This window comes from Australozyma saopauloensis, chromosome 1 (assembly GCF_035610405.1).
Source record: "Australozyma saopauloensis chromosome 1, complete sequence".
Classification (NCBI taxonomy): domain Eukaryota; kingdom Fungi; phylum Ascomycota; class Pichiomycetes; order Serinales; family Metschnikowiaceae; genus Australozyma; species Australozyma saopauloensis.
Genome location: NC_086131.1, coordinates 255,261 through 272,565, shown reverse-complemented (window position 1 = coordinate 272,565; position 17,305 = coordinate 255,261). Strand labels below are relative to the sequence as shown.

The window sequence follows — 17,305 nt, the reverse complement described above, 5'->3', positions numbered from 1 at the left end:
TATAGAAATACATCTATCGATCTTTCTTTCCGATACTCAAGCCTTTCTTCAAGCCTTTGCCCACAGTTCCGACTCCCAAGCCTAGTCCTTTGCCGACACCTTTTCCAACTCCCTTTCCGACGAATCCTACAGTTCCAACACCCAATTCGACACCAGATCCTACCAATCCGAGTGCACCACCATGAGTACTTGTGCGAGCAGCGACATTCAACACAAATTTTGGTTCAAAACCAACCTTGAAATGCACCACACCTGCGTCCTGGTCTTGCTCATCCTTCAATGGGACATCTATTTCGATTTCTTCCTCAGAGTTAACGTTGGTTAAAGAAATCGTGCCTCCTCCAAGGAAGTCGTCCTTCTCAGGACCTACATCCCAGTCATAACATTCCACACGAATTGTGGAATCATATTTGTTCACAGTCTCAACATCGCACTTCTCATTCCAAGTTGGATTCAAAGTCTTCTTGATTGTCTTACTCTTGAAGAAAGATTCCTTGTTGGTGTTCAAGTACAATTTGATGTATGGATCCGATTTTCCGTTTCGATCACCAGCTGGAAGGTTTTCTGCGCTCAAGACTTGCAATTTGACATCTCCACTATTTTTGTGAGAGTCTTGTGGCGGAATTTCAGAGGCATAAATAACAGGAATCCACAGGGTCTGCAATAAGACTTGAGCTTGTCCACCTGACAACTCAATAGTATATGGTTTATCAAAACCATTCTTGAGCAATTGAAGGGTTGGGATTTTCACTTCACTATATGATTTTTCCATTCTGTTGTAGTCTGCTTTCTTTGCGACTCTGAAGCATGCCTCCGACCATTCAAGCTCTTTGATAATAACATCTCCTGTGCATTTAGTTGAGTTCTTGTTATTTCTCAATTTTGGGGAAGCAAAATCGCAAAGGCCATGATTGTCGAAAAAAGCCTGCAAGTAGGATCCCGTTTTGTTTGTTCTAATCTCTAGAATTTCAAACACGAGTACACCACTTTTGTATTCGAGCAATTCATCGAGATTCAATTTCAACTTATTCGTTTGAAATACGTCTTCGTCATCATCTTCCACCTCAGGGGACTTCGCTTTCGAATTGCCGGCGTTCTGTTGCTTTTCACGCTTTTTTAATTCTTTCTCTTTCTTTTCGGCAGCTTTTTTCCTCTCTTCCTCTTCATCCTTAATCTCATCTCTTGTCATTACAGGCAAAGTAGGGTAAAAAGAGAGAGAGTATGTCAAAGAACCCTTTGTACCCTTCTTTCTCATAAGCTTAGATGTGCGCTTGATATTCTCGGCGTTTTCAATGTAATTACCTTTCTCATCCTTATTAATGAGGTCCCTCAAATTAACATCAAACTTTCCAAGAGTACGGTCAGGACTGTGTCTTTCAACATCCATTGCCTCAAGTGTAAGTTTTTGATTGGCCGAAGAGATGGAGCAATAATGCACTTCGTTCCATGTTGGATTCAAGGTCGACTCAAGGCTGACGGTTCGGCTTCTTTCAATACCGTTTATGAAAATCCGTACGTAAGGATCAATCTTACCAATTGTTTCTAAATTAGGCAAGTCCTCAGCACTCTCGACCAAGATACGCATCACTCCAATAGGTGGTGTGTAATCACCAGCTCCAGAAGCTCCTTCAAGCTCCACAGGTTTCCAAAATGTGTTAATTTGAATTTCGCCACCTTTGGCTAATTGAAACCAGGGATCGTCCACTTGGCAGGCATCAATAAGATTGTTCAACGTTGAAGTGAAGCTGCTATAAATTTTCTTGTCTTTTGTTCGCAAAACAACCTTGACCTTTGTCTTGGCTCTATTCGAGATAATAGACTCTTTCGCTTTGCCCCAAGCGGGATTATTGTTATTCACAACTGCGGTGGTAAGGAGCAACTTACCATCCAAGAAAACCTCTGCATAGGTTTCAACCTTACTTCCTTCTGCACCCTTCAAATTTCTGGCAGAGGTCACTTCAATACGAGCCACACCTGTGTTGAGGTCTGGTGGTGGTATAATTGCACCATCTGCCTGTCTTTGAGCGATTAACGTGGGCATGAAGTGGAGACCGAATTGGAGCTCACCGACTGGTTTGTTATTTCTAATGATAGGAGCATGAATGTCCTTTATTTCTGGAGTTCCAGTTAGTATGTCCAAGTCATACTGAACAGAACCGATGTCGTGGTCTTTACGCAGTTGATTACCATTGTAGTCTAGAACGGATATGCTCAATGGTTCAGAAAGCGTAGAGATAGGGATTTGCAATGTTTGGTTCCAGACGGGGTTAGTACTACTGCTTATGTACTTAGTCTTAGTAAGTACCTCTTTGAAAAATCCAATGGTGCAGTATGGGTCGACGGTGTTTCCAATACGTCCATAATTTTTCAAATTTTTTGCCAGTTTGATCTTTATAACCAACACACCGATTGATGAATTAAAGGGTGCGCCAGCCATAATTTGCTGAATGTTCAATTGAAACGAAAGAGGAGCGAACAACAATGGACCAAGATACTTCTTCACCATTTCATTAATCAATGGATACAATCCTGGAAATGCAAGGACCTCCCAGTTGAAAACGGAATCTCCAAGAAGACGGCAAGTGAAATCATACAGAGGAGGCTCCATCAAGCAAACACTGACAGTTTCAACATGAGGAAATGCGGCCATCATGCGCATACGAACTCTGAGCAAACATTTGAAAGACACCGAGGATACCATAACAGGAATCGAGAATCCAAAAAGGTTTGCCTTGACAATAACTTTCTGGTCGACTTTACTTCTTCTTTGTTTGTTGTTCGAGTCTGACAAGTCATTTGGAGTAAACGAGCAGCCCCAGTCCATGACCACCACATCATCAGCTGTACCATCAAGAGTCTTGACCATGTCAATACGTGGTGGCTTGGTTCCTACTGTAAAGGTGTCAAGCCAAAGAGCTTTAATAAATGCCGGGGCCGGTGAAGCAGCGAGAATAGGATTGACTTGGTCAGAGACGATCTGAGCGATTGATGGTTCCAAGTAGTACCAGAATTTAGTCATAATAACATTGAGCCAGTCTACAGTCTCGTAGTCATTTTCGATTGACTTGATGGAGAACTCACGTTGAGCCTGATCACGCAACCGTTGTCTGCAAGTACGAACAGAGGATCGGTACAAAATGGAGCAAGCAACCATGACAAAAAACAATGGACCCATGGAGAATCGAAACCAGCCAATGATCCAGGACAAAAGGCCTGCAATTCCAAGATATGCCGCGTTGTGGTACCAATGGCCATAAGCCATTGGAGGCAAGTAAGTGTCAAAGAAAGAGCCTCGTGAAAGCAAATCGACAGCCTCGTCATCTTCTGTCAACAGGTCTGCTTGCTCGAATAGACCTGCTTCTTTCCAACCTCTAAAAGTGGGCTCAATTGACTGTCTCGGAGGAGGCTTAGTTTTGACCGAGGTCATATCATAGTCTTCACTGACAGTTAGATTATCAGTCTCGGTGGGTAATTGAGACGGAGGCAGCGACTCTTGCTCGTCAAAGTCTGCATCTGGTTGGTTTATCAGTTCCTGGTCTGGTGGGTCCCACACCTCTGATGGCTGATAGTTAGTATTTGGACTGAGAATGTGGCAGAGATAAGGCAATTGAGGTAGCGTTCGGCGGACATACTGAAATTGGGTCACGAGCAGCACTCATTGGGCAGATTGCGGAATTCTAGCGTGTATTTTGGGCGAAATTCTACTGCTGGTGGGGAGAAAGTAGGCTGCGAAAGGGATAGTCGGTATCAGGGGAAAGCTTCGCTAAGATGGGGTTGCTGGGCCTGCATGAATCACAGATGCGGTTGCAAAATTCGAGAAGAAGCGTAGGTATTCGATGCATGGAAGATTCCCATTTGATAAATATTTTGAAAAATCGATTATTTTGGACGGCTTTCTTCGTGCAAAAATATTATTTTCGCCAGTGGAGCCGCAAATGCGTTCATCCATTTCCGTGTTCCTGCCCTAGCGGGCTTCTACGCCGCATCTTTGGAAACTTCGGGCAACGGCGGCTAAAAATATCCCGACCGATTCCACGGGGTGGATCTGGTTGACGCGGGTCAGAAATGAAATCGGATTTGCAGTTCAAACGAGATTCCTGACCCATTTAATTCCATTTTTGGACATGGTGTCTCACCTTGGCTCACCCCACCTGTTCCTCATTTGGTGGCTCTGCATCCTTGGACCCTATCATGCAGAGTGCAAGGTTTCGTCTCCACAACAAGGTCTGATTCTCCGATTTGTATAGCATGAGGGGCCCAGCGCAGACATGGAGCATGATTTTTGCTCTTATTTGTGGCCTTCGCGCAATTTCAGTAAATGCAATCTCACTCTCGGGTCTAAATGGCGCTCTGGCTAGCGTCCTTCACCATATTGAACAAGAGTCGTTTCCTGGAACAACGCCACAGTATTTTCATGGCGAAAACTCGACCGTGGGAACCTCTTCCTTCGGCCCAAGTTCGGTGTTGACATCTGCATTTCCTGTTGACCTGATCATCTCGTACAACCAGTCTGATGGCGTGACTAAACAGTTCCTTGCTAGGTATGCGTCGTTCAGTCCCATTCTTAACGTGAAGCTACGGAGCAAATTCGTGTTGTTGAACTTGACTGCATGCTCTCCCATCGACCATCATCGCTTCCCGGACGTCAAGGGCAAAATCGTGATCGTTCAAAGAGGTGAGTGTGCTTTCGTTGACAAGGTCACCAACCTTCTTGAGGCCAAACTTGATCCGCATGCAATAATCATAGCCAATAACGAACCTCATAGAGGCTTGGTCACCATGTATTCCACCAGTTTCAACGAGGATGGCCTGGTGACCGTTCCCATTCTCTTCATGACACTTGAGGATTACCAAGGCTTGGTCCAAGTGAAGGATCAAGATATTAGCCTCGTGATTCAGACAGCATCAATAGATGGTTTGGTGGGTGTCATGCTTCTGATGGCCATCTCTCCAACACTCATCATCTTCTTATGCTATCTCTTGGTCAAAGCTCTTAGGCACTTCAGAAAGCGTACTCTCAACGCGCGGTACAAAAAAATCGTTCTGAAACTACCTGTATTTATGTTTAGCACTACGCACTTGATACCGGCCAACAATTTCTACCCCTATCTACTAGCCACTCGTCAGACTGAGGATCTACCTCTGACAGTGAATTCAAGTGATGACCTCTCGAGCCAAATAGAGCTGCGTCCACTGCCCACCTTTGTAATTAATGGGACTGATGTGCGCACTTTGACCGACATGGATCTTCTATTCGCCGAAAAAGATTACTTCAAGACCCAAAAGTGTTCCATCTGTTTGGGACGGTTTGTGCCACTAAGCTCCAAAGTCCTAGTGTTGAAATGCAAACACATGTATCACGAGGAATGTCTCTCGAACTGGCTAGTCAACTTTAGACGCTCTTGCCCCTTGTGCAACGAGAACTTGAACCTACTCGAGCAAAGCCATGCCTCTTCTAATCAGTCCAGAACTTACCGCACGTTCACCCCAGATCTAGAGAGAGGCGATTCAGACTCCGCATTCCTTCTGAGCTCATCCCCAAGCTCTGGATTGCTACTGCGCAGCAGCGAAGAATATGGCTCAAACAATCTGGAGCCAATGCCCTCTCAAGGTCTATTTGATAATGCTACTACGACCTCTTCATTGAAGATTCCTATTGAATCGACCTCCAAGAGCTCACTTTCACAAACCCATTCCAATGAATTGGCTGTCGCCGACAGTGTCGAATCATCTACATCCTACATGACCACCAGAACTCAGCTTCTGGAATCCATCTCAAGCTCCTTCTTTACCCCACAATCCACGCGCGAGGATAGTGTGGAGGATGCTGAAACCGATCTGTTTCAACTGAGCACATCCACGATCCGGCTGCCATGAAATCACGGGTTTTTGCACCCGCCACTACCATTGTAAATATATTCCACCTTTGAATGATTAATCCGCTAATGTATCACCATACGTCAAATATCATCGCCTAACCCCGATCTGTCTGCAGTCTCTCTATACAAGCACTCATTTCTATAGCCCTACGTAAGCGTCGTGTCTCTGATGTCAAGAGGGGCAAATCTAATTTATCAGTACAACGAGAACCAATAATACATCCTTGATCCTCTTTCGGTAGTGTCTATAACCGGCTGAAACCCGGCGAATCTCGGATTCGATATGAAACCCCCGCCATCTTGAGACGTGTCACGTGATGCGTAAGCACCAAGACTCTGCAAAATAGTAAGCAAATAGTACCTCCACAAATATCTACCATTGGGCTAAAAGTCGCGCCAGCAGGAAGTTCAACTTCTGCAAACTATTCTTCCTTAAATCAAATCTTCCTTTTCCGTTTCCGCCCAACTTAGTCATATATTTGCATCCACACCGCCATAATGGTATCCTATCCTCATAAGCAAAAGGATGAAAAAATATCCTACACGTCAGGGGGCACAGAATTCGAGCCCTCCGCTTCGATAGATTCGCAAAACTCGGGCGATGGGTCCGACGCTAATTCCAAAAAGCGCAAAGGTCGCAAGAAGAAAGTAGACCAAGCTTGTGTATATTGTAGAAGGTCGCATATGATTTGTGACGACGCTAGACCGTGTCTGCGATGTATAAAAAGGGGAATTGGTCATCTTTGCCATGATGAGCCTACTGCCAGCCGTCAGAAGAAAAAGCCCGATCTAGGGTATTCTGAAAAGGGCGAGGTTTTGCCTGACGGCTCCACACCAGATAGCCTGAGGCCCAATACAACGGGGCCATTGGCAGATTACGTACCAGTCATTGTTCCAAACCTACCGAACAACATCAACCTTGGGAACAAGAATGATCAGTCCTTAGGCTTGTTTAGACAAGGGGGCCCAGAGCAAGGCCAACAAGATCAGGGACAAGGGCTTGATCCAACCCTCAATCATGGAATCAAATCACACACATCACTCACAAAATCTCTACAATTCAATCAAGAGCCGTTTTTCTATTCCGAGCATGCGGGTAGTGAATTTAGTTCCTTGAATGATTTCCTCTCCATGATCGATGACCCTGAACTCGTCAATGGGGCTCTTCAAGATAGCACTACGCTAACCGACCCATTGATGGGATTTCTGATGTCTCCGGAGCGTGGAAACTCAACCACAAACCTCAACAATCTTCTTCAGTTTTCTCCAGCTGCTCCCGCCCAGCTCCCTACCTTTCCTGATACACAGGCTAAAATGTACCGCTCTGAGGCCGAAAACGGAAATTCCAAAGGAACCGCCTCGCGGAATCTATCGTCCAACAATCTTAAAGATAACCACCAGCCGGTAATATCTGATTCGGCGAGAGACAAGTTTTTCCTCACTGCGGCAGACCCTACTACAGAGATCTCCCCCGAGGAGCGTTTGAAGCAGGTGATCAAGGCCAAGTTGGAAGCCGGCTTGCTACAGCCTTACAATTACGCGAAGGGTTATGCTAGATTGCAGAGCTACATGGACAATTACATGAATCAATCCTCAAGGCAACGGATCATGAAACCTCTTCTGATATTCCGCCCTGCGTTCCGAGCTATAGCACGGACACTCAAAGACGTAGATTTGGTTTTAGTTGAGGAGAGCTTCGAAAGGGTGTTGTTGGATTATGACCGTGTCTTTACTTCCATGGCCATCCCAGCCTGTCTTTGGAGAAGGACTGGTGAGATTTATAGAGGTAACAAGGAGTTTGCCTCCTTAGTTGGCGTCAGCACAGATGATCTTAAAGACGGAAAACTCGCAATCTACGAGCTCATGAGTGAGGAAAGTGCTGTAAACTTCTGGGAGAAGTATGGTGCAATTGCATTCGACAAAGGTCAAAAAGCAGTTCTCACGAGCTGCAATCTACGGACAAAAGACGGCTTCAAGAGGAAAAGCTGCTGTTTCAGTTTCACTATCAGGCGTGACCGCTACAACATTCCTAGTTGCATCGTGGGAAATTTTATTCCAATCGATCCATAGTTGTACTACTCTCTCATTATTTATCAATTTATGTTTTACGAACAAACCAAAATACTGTAGCTCTAACTAAACAATTGTGCGTCTATGGATAGTGTACTAAAAGGTTCTTACCAAAGTTTTTGTATTGTACATGCAATTATAGAAATTTATCTATTCCTCTTCCTCTTCCTCTGACATAGAATCCTCGTCACCACTGACAATGGCATCTACAGCATCTTCCATATCAACATCATCGTCATTCTTCTTGGCATTTTCTTCATCTTTAAGAGCCTGTTTCAAAAGATTTTGTCTCTCCTCTCTAGTCTTGCGCTGGACAACGACGAATTGTCCCAATGGAGTAAACTCCCAAGATTCATCCTTCAAGAAATTGGCAGCTTCAGTCTTGTTTGCTGGACCATAGTCAACCCGAGATCTTTTAACAGTTATGAAAGAAGCGTTGGCGTTCAACTTTTCAACAAATTGTTGGAGCTGCTTGTTGAAACGAACATTCTTGGATTTCTTCATGAATCTGCGAAGAGATAAAATGGCTGGGGTAGCAAGTTCTGGGAATGCGATGTTCTTCGAATAAAGAGCAAAGTACTCACTAGACAACTCGATGAGTTGTTCACTCAAACCATCCTGGTAGACTTTGGTGCCCAAGTATTGCAGACTGACCTTGATTTGATAATCAAAGTCGATTGCAGGCAAGCTAGATGGCTTTCCTGGCTTGGTAAAGGCTGTGGAAGTAAGAATCTCCAGTACGAGTGGGAAAATTGGAATGAAAACCTCTGTTCCTTGAGACAATCTGATCAATGAACGGATCAAGTAGAATCTCAAAGGAAAGAATTGCGCAGTTGGAATAAGTCTGATAGTTCCCAAAGTCACTTGAACCAATGGGTAGATCAAGGATCTCAATGGAGACTCGTGGGATTTGTGATCAACTAACTCCTTCTCTGGGTTGCAAAGTCTAGCCAAGACTCTCGACCAGAAATCTAGGGAGTGGCAAAATTGCCAGTTGTAAATAGACTTGTAAGCGTCCTTGCTGGCAGCACCACTGGTGCCGGTCAACGAATTTCTCAAATGAACTGCCAATTGACGTACGAAGTCAAATCCGATACTGTAGGACAATTGTTCATCAATACCGAAAAGCTCAGCAGCAGAGTTTTTGGCAAAGTTGAGCTGGTCAACAGTGTGAGGGTTCGTGACACGACAAGACTTTAAGAATGCAGAGTATGATGAACGCAAAACCACATCCAAGACAGACTTGGGGTATTCTCTGGCAGCATTGTTCAAGAAGGCATAAGTGGCAACTTGGGTGTCAACGTCTCTCGTGCTAGCCCAAACTTCAACTACAGCACCCACGAGCTGCTTGAGAATTTTTCTCTGAGAAATATAATATGGCAAAACCTCTTGTAAGGAAGACAAAACCAAAGCTGCGGTTTCAGTGTTGTTGATCTCGCTCAAGAGTGCCAAGTATGAACCTGCTTGGGACTTCATGATACGGCCAAGGTTGGTGTTTTTGTCATTCTTCTCATTAAGAGATCTGATACCTCTCAGATTGACTTTGTAGGGAGAGATTTTGTGCATCGCGCGTGGAACAGATTGTAAACCGAGCATCATGAGATCGGTAAGAACAGAAGGGTCATTCATGGTAAATTTAGAGTTTTGTTCCTCTGAATTATCGAAATTGACGGCAGATTTGAAAGCAGCGACGACTCTTTGAATGCTTTGAGTTGATGGGTTGGACTTCAATTGATCGTCACATTTTTTGAGAAGCTCTCTAGTAATATCAGTTCGGGATCTTCTCTTAGATTCAGACAGAGGGCCTTCGTCCTTTTCGGAATCTTCGGCTTCACTCTCATCATCACTCATAGCATCAAGTGGATTGACAGCCTCGAAGTCAAGCAATTGTTTGTCGTTTTCCTTCAAGTATTTGTAAAACTCAGGGTCATTTTCCTTCAAAGCATCCATATTCTGTGCCATTTTTTCGTCATCATCTTCTTCAGAAGACTCGCCATCATCTTCAGCACTTCCTTCATCAGATTGGTCCTCTTCCTCATTTTCACTGCCCGATTCCTCTTCGGAATCGTCTTCTGCGGTGGAAATCTTAGTACCTCTCTTTGGCTTAGGTACCTCGAATCCACCCTCAAAGAATTGCTCTACGGACATGTCATCGAAAGTCTCTCTAGCAGTTTTCTTAACTTTGGGAGGTTCAGGTTCAGAGCCAGTGCTTTTACCCTTGCGCTGAGCAATCTTTTTGTTCTGCTTTTGAACCTCTCGCCTGTGTTCTAGGGTATGCTTCAAGTGCTTATTCTGAAATTTTTTAGTAGCTTTTGATGTTTTCGCCATGGCTGCAATTTCTAGTTTCTATACCATAGAAAAATTCCCGAGATGAGATGCTCATTGCCTGTATTATGCAGGCGCAATTTCGAAGTGATAACGGCCATTGTAAAACAACATAAGAAAGATAAATCGATAAATATTTTAATATTTTCTATTCCTGATTAGGCTTGAGCTTAAAATTTACGCCAATTTTTAGTCATAAGCTCCCATAAAAGCTTTTTCAAGCCACCACAACAACCTTTCAAACACAAGTTTACCAGCATTGTGATGATAAATTGAATGATCACTATCGGGGAATAAATGCATGTCATAATTGTGTACATCTTCGGAATTCAAGTGATCCGTGAACCAAAGGGAATTCTGAACATGAACATTATCATCGGCTGTACCATGAATTAACAAGAATCTCTTTACAAGAGCAAAGGACTCGAAATCGTTGATGCGAGCGGTGTGGTAATTTGGATTGTGTTGTGGGCTGTTCATGTATCTCTCTGTATAGATTGAATCGTAGAAGAGCCAATTTGTGACGGGCGCAACTGCCATCCCGTATTTAAACGTATTTCCTTTGTCGTATTCCAAAGTCTTGAGAGTCGTAAAGCCGCCGTAGGACCAGCCCCAGATAGCTACTTTCTCTTCATTGATGAATCCCGTAGTTTTAATATAGTTTTTTGTGACAGCTGTTATATCTCGAGGCTCCCAATAGCCTATATTTTCTCGAGCGAATGATTTAATAGTCCAGTCATCCTTTCCAGTACCTCTGGGATCAATAATAAGTACCACTGAGTTGAGCATGTCGCTCACAACGTCTTGGAAGTCTATGTCGAAAGAGTCATCAATTTTGACAGAACCTGGTCCTCCGTATGCATGGACAAGTAAAGGATACTTTTTGGTCCTATCGAAATTAGGCGGGAAGATTTCAACTATGTTGAGATTGACTGCACTGCCACCTGATCCTATCGAAATTGTGCTTCGTATGTGTGTGGGTAAGTTTGTTGTCTCTAAAGTTGCAGATAAATGACCAACATCGTCAGCAGTGGCGACGTCCTCAATGCGCAAACCGTGCTCTTGAAGGAGGCCTAGATTTATCAACTTTTGCCATGGCTCATTTGGACCCATATACCGAAGATTTGCAAATTGTCCGTCAGGACTGAATGCGACTTTGTAATGGCCTGAGTGAGTCAAGGGAGATAATGAAGCTGTTTCCAAATCAATCATACCGAACGACAGATTCAAATTTGTGCCAAACACTCCATAAACTGCGTTCTCAATGCTGTCGTATGTCAAAAGGCTCTCCAGGGTTACTGGGCCAAGTAAAATTGAGTAGTTTGAACTCAAAGAATCCTCGAACAATGCTAGTTGGACTACGCCATCGACAACAACCCGATCTACGTATTTGGTGTTCTGTTCCTTCTTGGGTATTGTGGCAATTGGCAGACTCTTCTCAAACCATCCATTATAATCACTTGCATTCACAGTTGAGACTAGCTTCAAAGAATCATGTGGAGTGAACACCTTCTTTTGCTGAACAGAACTTGTGCGGTCAGAAACTTTCATGAGAAAATGAACCTCATCGATCCATATAGCATCATAAAGAATAAAATCTCGACCTACAACAGTATCAGAGGCCAGCTCGATCTCAACAGTTTCGTTTTTACTGACATCGAAACAATAAAGTGTCACTTCTGGGTTATTCGTCCCAGGTTTTGGGTATTTGAGGTACTGATAATCAGGATATTGTTCAATTCCACTTAACAAGGGACGCGGCTTGTCATCATATGACATAACAACATCACTAGAGTCTGTATGGTAGTCGAGAATGTACTCAGATACTGAGGTATCATTCAAGGAAGCGTAAATAAGAAAATTCAGGTCTGGACTCCACCATAGGAGTTTATCTGAGGATGTGACTTCTTCCTCATAAACCCAGTCGGGCTTACCGTTGAAAACGTTGTGTGAACCGGAGTCTGTAAGTCGAGTGGTGTGTTGGGTTGCAAGATCAATGATATACAAGTCATGCTCATACCCATATGTCACGAACTTGCCTGAGGGATCAAATTCGGCGAAACTCAATTTCTCCAAACTCTCCTTTCCTTCCTTAGTCTCCTCCGATTGTCTCAAAGGGACAAATTTACCTGAGCTTGGCTGCCACATCCAATACAAAGAAAAGAGCGAATGGCGCCACTGCCGTACTGAGTCCAGGCGCACAAGATGCCAGGCATCTTTATCGTCAACTGAAGTGCCCGGGTTCAAGAAGAGGTCGTCGATATAAATGAATGTGTTTTCGTACTCGAATTGTGTTGACTCAAGAACAACTTGACTGAAAGTTGAATCTACCTGCTTAATAACAAATGAGCCATGTTTTGTGGTCAAGTAGAAGCCTCTTGCTGCATCCGTCGACGATTTTGGAAATTGGCGTGGATGCAACCATCTTGCCAAGATGGGACTACTCCTGTAGCTGCCCTTTCTGTAAGAGTCAAGAGTGACATTCTGCTGAGAAGGCGAATATGCATTGAGGCTGATATTACGGTTTTCGAGCCCTGTGACCTTGAAGGAGTTCTTATCCTTCCACAATTTCGTAGCTGTACTTATGTTGGTGTTTGAGTAAACCATTACAGCCAAAAGCCATATTGAGAGCACCCCGAGTCCGAAAAACGAGCATAATTTCTTCAGAAATCCCAGCTTGTTGAGTTCGTGCGGATTGAAATACGCCATATCTGGGAGGGACTCATTTGCAGACACGTCTGACTCCAGGCAAGAAGACACAGCTTTATCAATGCTGTCAAAGACGACCGATGTCTCCGAGGCATCGGAGCCCGCATCCAGTAGATAATCATTGTCAATGCCTGCGGAATCGTCCGGCTTGCTTAGGTCCTGGAGAGCGATGTCCACTGGATGGTATGACATGAGGAACTCGAGAGAGAAACACGAAAATTGACTCGCAAATTCTATTCGCGTCTGTCTACAGACATCAATGAAGTATACAATACACTTTTATTTCCAACAATTGTGCAATGAGCGTCAATTATATGGAGTATCCTCTAGTATTGAAGCAGGACCTATATCCGTCAACACAGGAAGGCTTCGAGGCAGTGTCTAGAGAAATTTGGTTGCTGAACACTTGGATCGAACAATTGAGCCGAAATAGCAATCCTTGGCAGAAACAAAAATATTGCAAAAAAAATTCACGAACCCAGACTTGGCAAACGGAATGTAGGTACACGATCCATATGTACCACCTCTATTTAGTGGACATCTCCTCCCTCATTAGGAAAGTGCAGAAACGTCTGAAACCCCCGCGAAAAGTAGCCGCAATTTCTTTTTCGTGTCTCGATGTCCTTCACTGAAGCCTTTGATCCCAACGCTTCGAGTGCAATTGTTCGCAATGTCTTCGTAGGTGATGTTCTGGGACCTCCTTTCCAGGCAGCCTTAGATAAGGCATTGGAACAGCTGTGGAAGCATGGCCACATTCCCACGTCTACACAAAAGGTTTTGGTCGAGGGATTGCGTGTGTTCATTTCGTCTGTTTCTAGAATAGCCGCTGGACGTGCCAAACAATTGTTCGACGAGGATCATGAGATCGCTCAGCTAATAAGACAGCATGGCCTCTTCGAGGAACTCCCCGTCGATGATATCTCCGACAGTTTCTCCAGCTTCAAGAAAATCGATTTGAGCAAGGGGTTCACCGACCCATTCTCACAGGTGGATGATTTGAGTGATGTGACTGCCTTTCCGTCTGATACACCTTTGTCCTCTGAGCCGTCTGAAAAGAAGGATCAGTCGTTCAAACCGGCCCCAAAAATAAAAGATGGAGATGATTTCTCGATTGTGGCTTCCGTCATGGCTGTTTACGCTCAGGTTTTTAGAGAGGTGACTACCATCTTCGACAACAATAAAGTCGACATTCTTCCTCTCTTATTCCTGGATAACAGAGATGAGTCCAATTTTGGTGAAGAACACTTCCATGTCTTTCTTGCCTACTTAAACGTGTTCTATTGTGAGATTCTTGATCAGAATGACCGCTCTCGTTTCGGCCATATTGACTCTTCTGTTCTGCTCATGTACGACATCGTAGCTACTCTAGTTCGTCTCATGGCAGTCGAGCGCTACGTAAGCTCTCAACAGGGAGCTAAGGCAAAAGCATTATTCAGACTCTTCTACAAAACTGATTTCTCGGCTACTCTCGAAGCTGTCATTGCGACAACTACGCCATTGAATTGGCAAGGCTATCTGGCTGAGGATCTACTGAAATGCAGCCATAATGATAACACTTTACTGATTCCTCAAATAGAGTACAAGACGCTTTTGAGGCTATATGCTCTATTCTCGATCTTTTCGAGCTGTCCTGCCACCATTCACACTCAACAGAAGGATTTGTATATTCTCGACATGAGCGGTGGAAACGAACAGAGTTCTAATCCATACAAAGACTGTGTAAACAGGCTGGATTTCTCTCAAATTATCACGGTAAACACGCTTCGTTCACGGTTTATTCCAATTTTGTCAGCTCTATTCACAGTTCTATACCAGTATCAGCCTGATTTGCTACTGGCAAGCATGAATCATTCTTCTTTCTTTGGATGGATCACTGGCCATTCTTTTGCTCCAGATCTGTATGTGTCCATTGATACAGTTGCGGAATACACTGACATGGAGGAACGCCTCAAAATAACTAAGTTTCCTTTCTTCGATACCTCCGACTCTAGACTTGAGAGAGGAACTCCTAAGGAGGTACAGAAGGTGATTTGCAAAAAGATATATGAGCTTCCCTCATTTTTGATTCTATCGCTCACAATGTATGATCTCATGAGAAATAAGTCGTTTCTTGAATATTTGACAGCTCCAGAGTCATCCTCCAAGATTCCGCTACTTGATTTGTGGCTCTCTGTCTCATCCTACATAAGTCAGCACCAAAAGGGTTCCCATTTCGGCAGATACGGCGTCAAAGCATTTCTTTTCGCTCTACTCAAATTGACTTCTAAAAACTCACTGGCATTGGCTAATTTGAAAACTCGTCAAATCAATGAAAACGTTTGGAAGCTTTGCCATCAAAAGGCACCATTTGTAAGTTTAAGTGCGAATGGGCCCAAGGTCTCTGCTTTATTATACTGCGTGGATGTGCTTCAGGTGACTTTGAGATTCAACATAGCAAAGAACTTTAATTTGGACAACGCAAAATTAGCTTTGACAGCCATGTATCAAATTTTGAAGGAATGTGAAGTTCGTCCTTTCGAGGATTTGATCAATCATCAATGGAATGAGGTTTATAATACTCTTGTCCATTTCCTTCTCTTTGTCGGAAAAAATCGCAATAATGAGGATGTGAAGTACGTAGTCGAGGAAGTATTTGCAATCTTCGAGCTTATTCTCAGTCCCTCCTTTGCAAAAATCATTGAAAAGTCGCCGGACTATTACATTGTGGGAAGTCACGATATCAAGTCCATGAACTATGATTTGTACTATATCTTGTTGCATGAGTACCGTCCAATTTTGAGTCTCTTTGAAAAGTTTATCATTGATGAGTCTAACTTCAAGAGAACGCGAAGTGCATTTGATAGGCTTGCCAAAGAATTTAATTTGAACAATAGCAAGGAAATCGATGAGAGTGTGGTAGTACCAACATTAAACAGACTCTCACTTCTTAGCGATGATGTTGCTGAAGACACTAATTTGGACTTATCAAAGTTTAATTACGCGGAAACTTTCAAATTTTTGAAAGAATCGGACACTGGATGTTTTGAGGAAGAGGCAGAATTTATTGATTTGCTCATTCATCTATTTAGTAAAAGATGATCAAAATTCAAAATTGATACATTGAATTTAGATACACCCTGGGGATACAAGGCCAAGCAAAAGCCAGCGTCAAATTTGTGTCGTTGTTGAATTTCTATAATAAATACAAAATCGAGAAGTATGTACGTGCATAAAGCATGGTTTGATGGAAGGACTCAGTCCTTTTGGATCGATCTGAAAAAGTCCATACAAGTGGTGAACACCACCAAGAGGATACCTCCACCAGGACCCAATCTCAACACCTTTGGTACGAAACCCTTGTACAATGCGCCCATTCCTTCTTCCTTGGCAACGGTAGCAATAGAGGGCAATGTCCACTTGTACTTGGTGGAACCAGCTTGGATTCTAGATTTAACAACATCGAATGGGGTGTTCAACATGGTACCAAAAGTTCCACCGATGGTACCACATGTCAAGTCAATAAGGGTCTTTTCAGTCGAGGTCTTTGGCTTAGGCATCAAGGTTCTAACCTGGTGGATCAATCCGAAGTAACCAGCGTTCCATGAAACGTGTCTCCACATTGTGGACTCCAAACCCTTATACAAGCCAAGAGGGCCACCAGTCTTAACGATGTGCTTCACAACTTCACCCATGCCATTGAACTTAGAAGTCTTGTCCTGCAACTGAATCTTGACCAACTCGAAAGGCACAACCACGAAGGACTCAGTGGCACCAGCGGTAGCACCGGTTAAGATAGCCAAGGATTGAGTCATGACAGGAATGTCGAATGCCTTTCTGTAGAACTTTCCCCACTCGTCATTGGCTGCGAATTTGATGGCTCTCTTTGGAGCTTCCATCAAAATTGGAGCACTGATACCCTTGTACAACCGGGAAACACCCTCCTCAGCAACAATCTTCTTCAAACAACGGATGGTACCATTGTAGTCACTGGTGGTAGCCAATTGCTGTCTGGTCTTCACGACATCTAATGGGTACATCACCAAGATTTCGGAGACACCAGCAATGGCACCAGAAGCGAACTGATAAATAAAGGGTAATGGCTTAGGCTCGGACATTGTGGCAGGAATGTGTCGGGACTAGAAATGAGAAGAAAAAGGATCGAAATCGAAGAAAGGGTTGCTCAAGAGAAGTGGTAGTCTCTAGTCAGAAAAATTCCCGGGTGGTTGAAAAGGTAAGCCCCATAAGGAAAAGCGGTCCCACATATCACTCTGTGCAAGAAACGCACAGTATTCCCTCAGCCAAATGAGGGGAGGGAGGATCGAAGATATGCTTAACAGCGAGGC

General features: G+C 43.8%; 7 protein-coding genes across 7 annotated transcripts; 3 read left to right on the top strand and 4 right to left on the bottom strand.

Moving 5' to 3' along the window:
* Positions 1 to 13: 13 nt before the first annotated feature.
* On the bottom strand, positions 14 to 3,427 carry PUMCH_000132 (uncharacterized protein; the record flags this gene model as incomplete). The annotated part of the gene is made up of 1 exon (XM_063019227.1): positions 14 to 3,427. The coding sequence occupies one exon, from the start codon at positions 3,425 to 3,427 to the stop codon at positions 14 to 16; it is 3,414 nt and encodes a 1,137-aa protein (XP_062875297.1).
* An 821-nt stretch (positions 3,428 to 4,248) lies between these two features.
* On the top strand, positions 4,249 to 5,877 carry PUMCH_000131 (uncharacterized protein; the record flags this gene model as incomplete). The annotated part of the gene is made up of 1 exon (XM_063019226.1): positions 4,249 to 5,877. One exon carries the CDS (start codon positions 4,249 to 4,251, stop codon positions 5,875 to 5,877), a length of 1,629 nt encoding a protein of 542 aa, XP_062875296.1.
* Positions 5,878 to 6,377: 500 nt separating this feature from the next.
* On the top strand, positions 6,378 to 7,949 carry PUMCH_000130 (uncharacterized protein; the record flags this gene model as incomplete). The annotated part of the gene is made up of 1 exon (XM_063019225.1): positions 6,378 to 7,949. The coding sequence occupies one exon, from the start codon at positions 6,378 to 6,380 to the stop codon at positions 7,947 to 7,949; it is 1,572 nt and encodes a 523-aa protein (XP_062875295.1).
* A 150-nt stretch (positions 7,950 to 8,099) lies between these two features.
* On the bottom strand, positions 8,100 to 10,277 carry PUMCH_000129 (uncharacterized protein; the record flags this gene model as incomplete). The annotated part of the gene is made up of 1 exon (XM_063019224.1): positions 8,100 to 10,277. One exon carries the CDS (start codon positions 10,275 to 10,277, stop codon positions 8,100 to 8,102), a length of 2,178 nt encoding a protein of 725 aa, XP_062875294.1.
* A 186-nt stretch (positions 10,278 to 10,463) lies between these two features.
* On the bottom strand, positions 10,464 to 13,175 carry PUMCH_000128 (uncharacterized protein; the record flags this gene model as incomplete). The annotated part of the gene is made up of 1 exon (XM_063019223.1): positions 10,464 to 13,175. One exon carries the CDS (start codon positions 13,173 to 13,175, stop codon positions 10,464 to 10,466), a length of 2,712 nt encoding a protein of 903 aa, XP_062875293.1.
* A 426-nt stretch (positions 13,176 to 13,601) lies between these two features.
* On the top strand, positions 13,602 to 16,061 carry PUMCH_000127 (uncharacterized protein; the record flags this gene model as incomplete). Its single annotated transcript, XM_063019222.1, has 1 exon — positions 13,602 to 16,061. The coding sequence occupies one exon, from the start codon at positions 13,602 to 13,604 to the stop codon at positions 16,059 to 16,061; it is 2,460 nt and encodes an 819-aa protein (XP_062875292.1).
* Positions 16,062 to 16,216: 155 nt separating this feature from the next.
* On the bottom strand, positions 16,217 to 17,077 carry PUMCH_000126 (uncharacterized protein; the record flags this gene model as incomplete). The annotated part of the gene is made up of 1 exon (XM_063019221.1): positions 16,217 to 17,077. The coding sequence occupies one exon, from the start codon at positions 17,075 to 17,077 to the stop codon at positions 16,217 to 16,219; it is 861 nt and encodes a 286-aa protein (XP_062875291.1).
* Between the last annotated feature and the right edge of the window lie 228 nt (positions 17,078 to 17,305).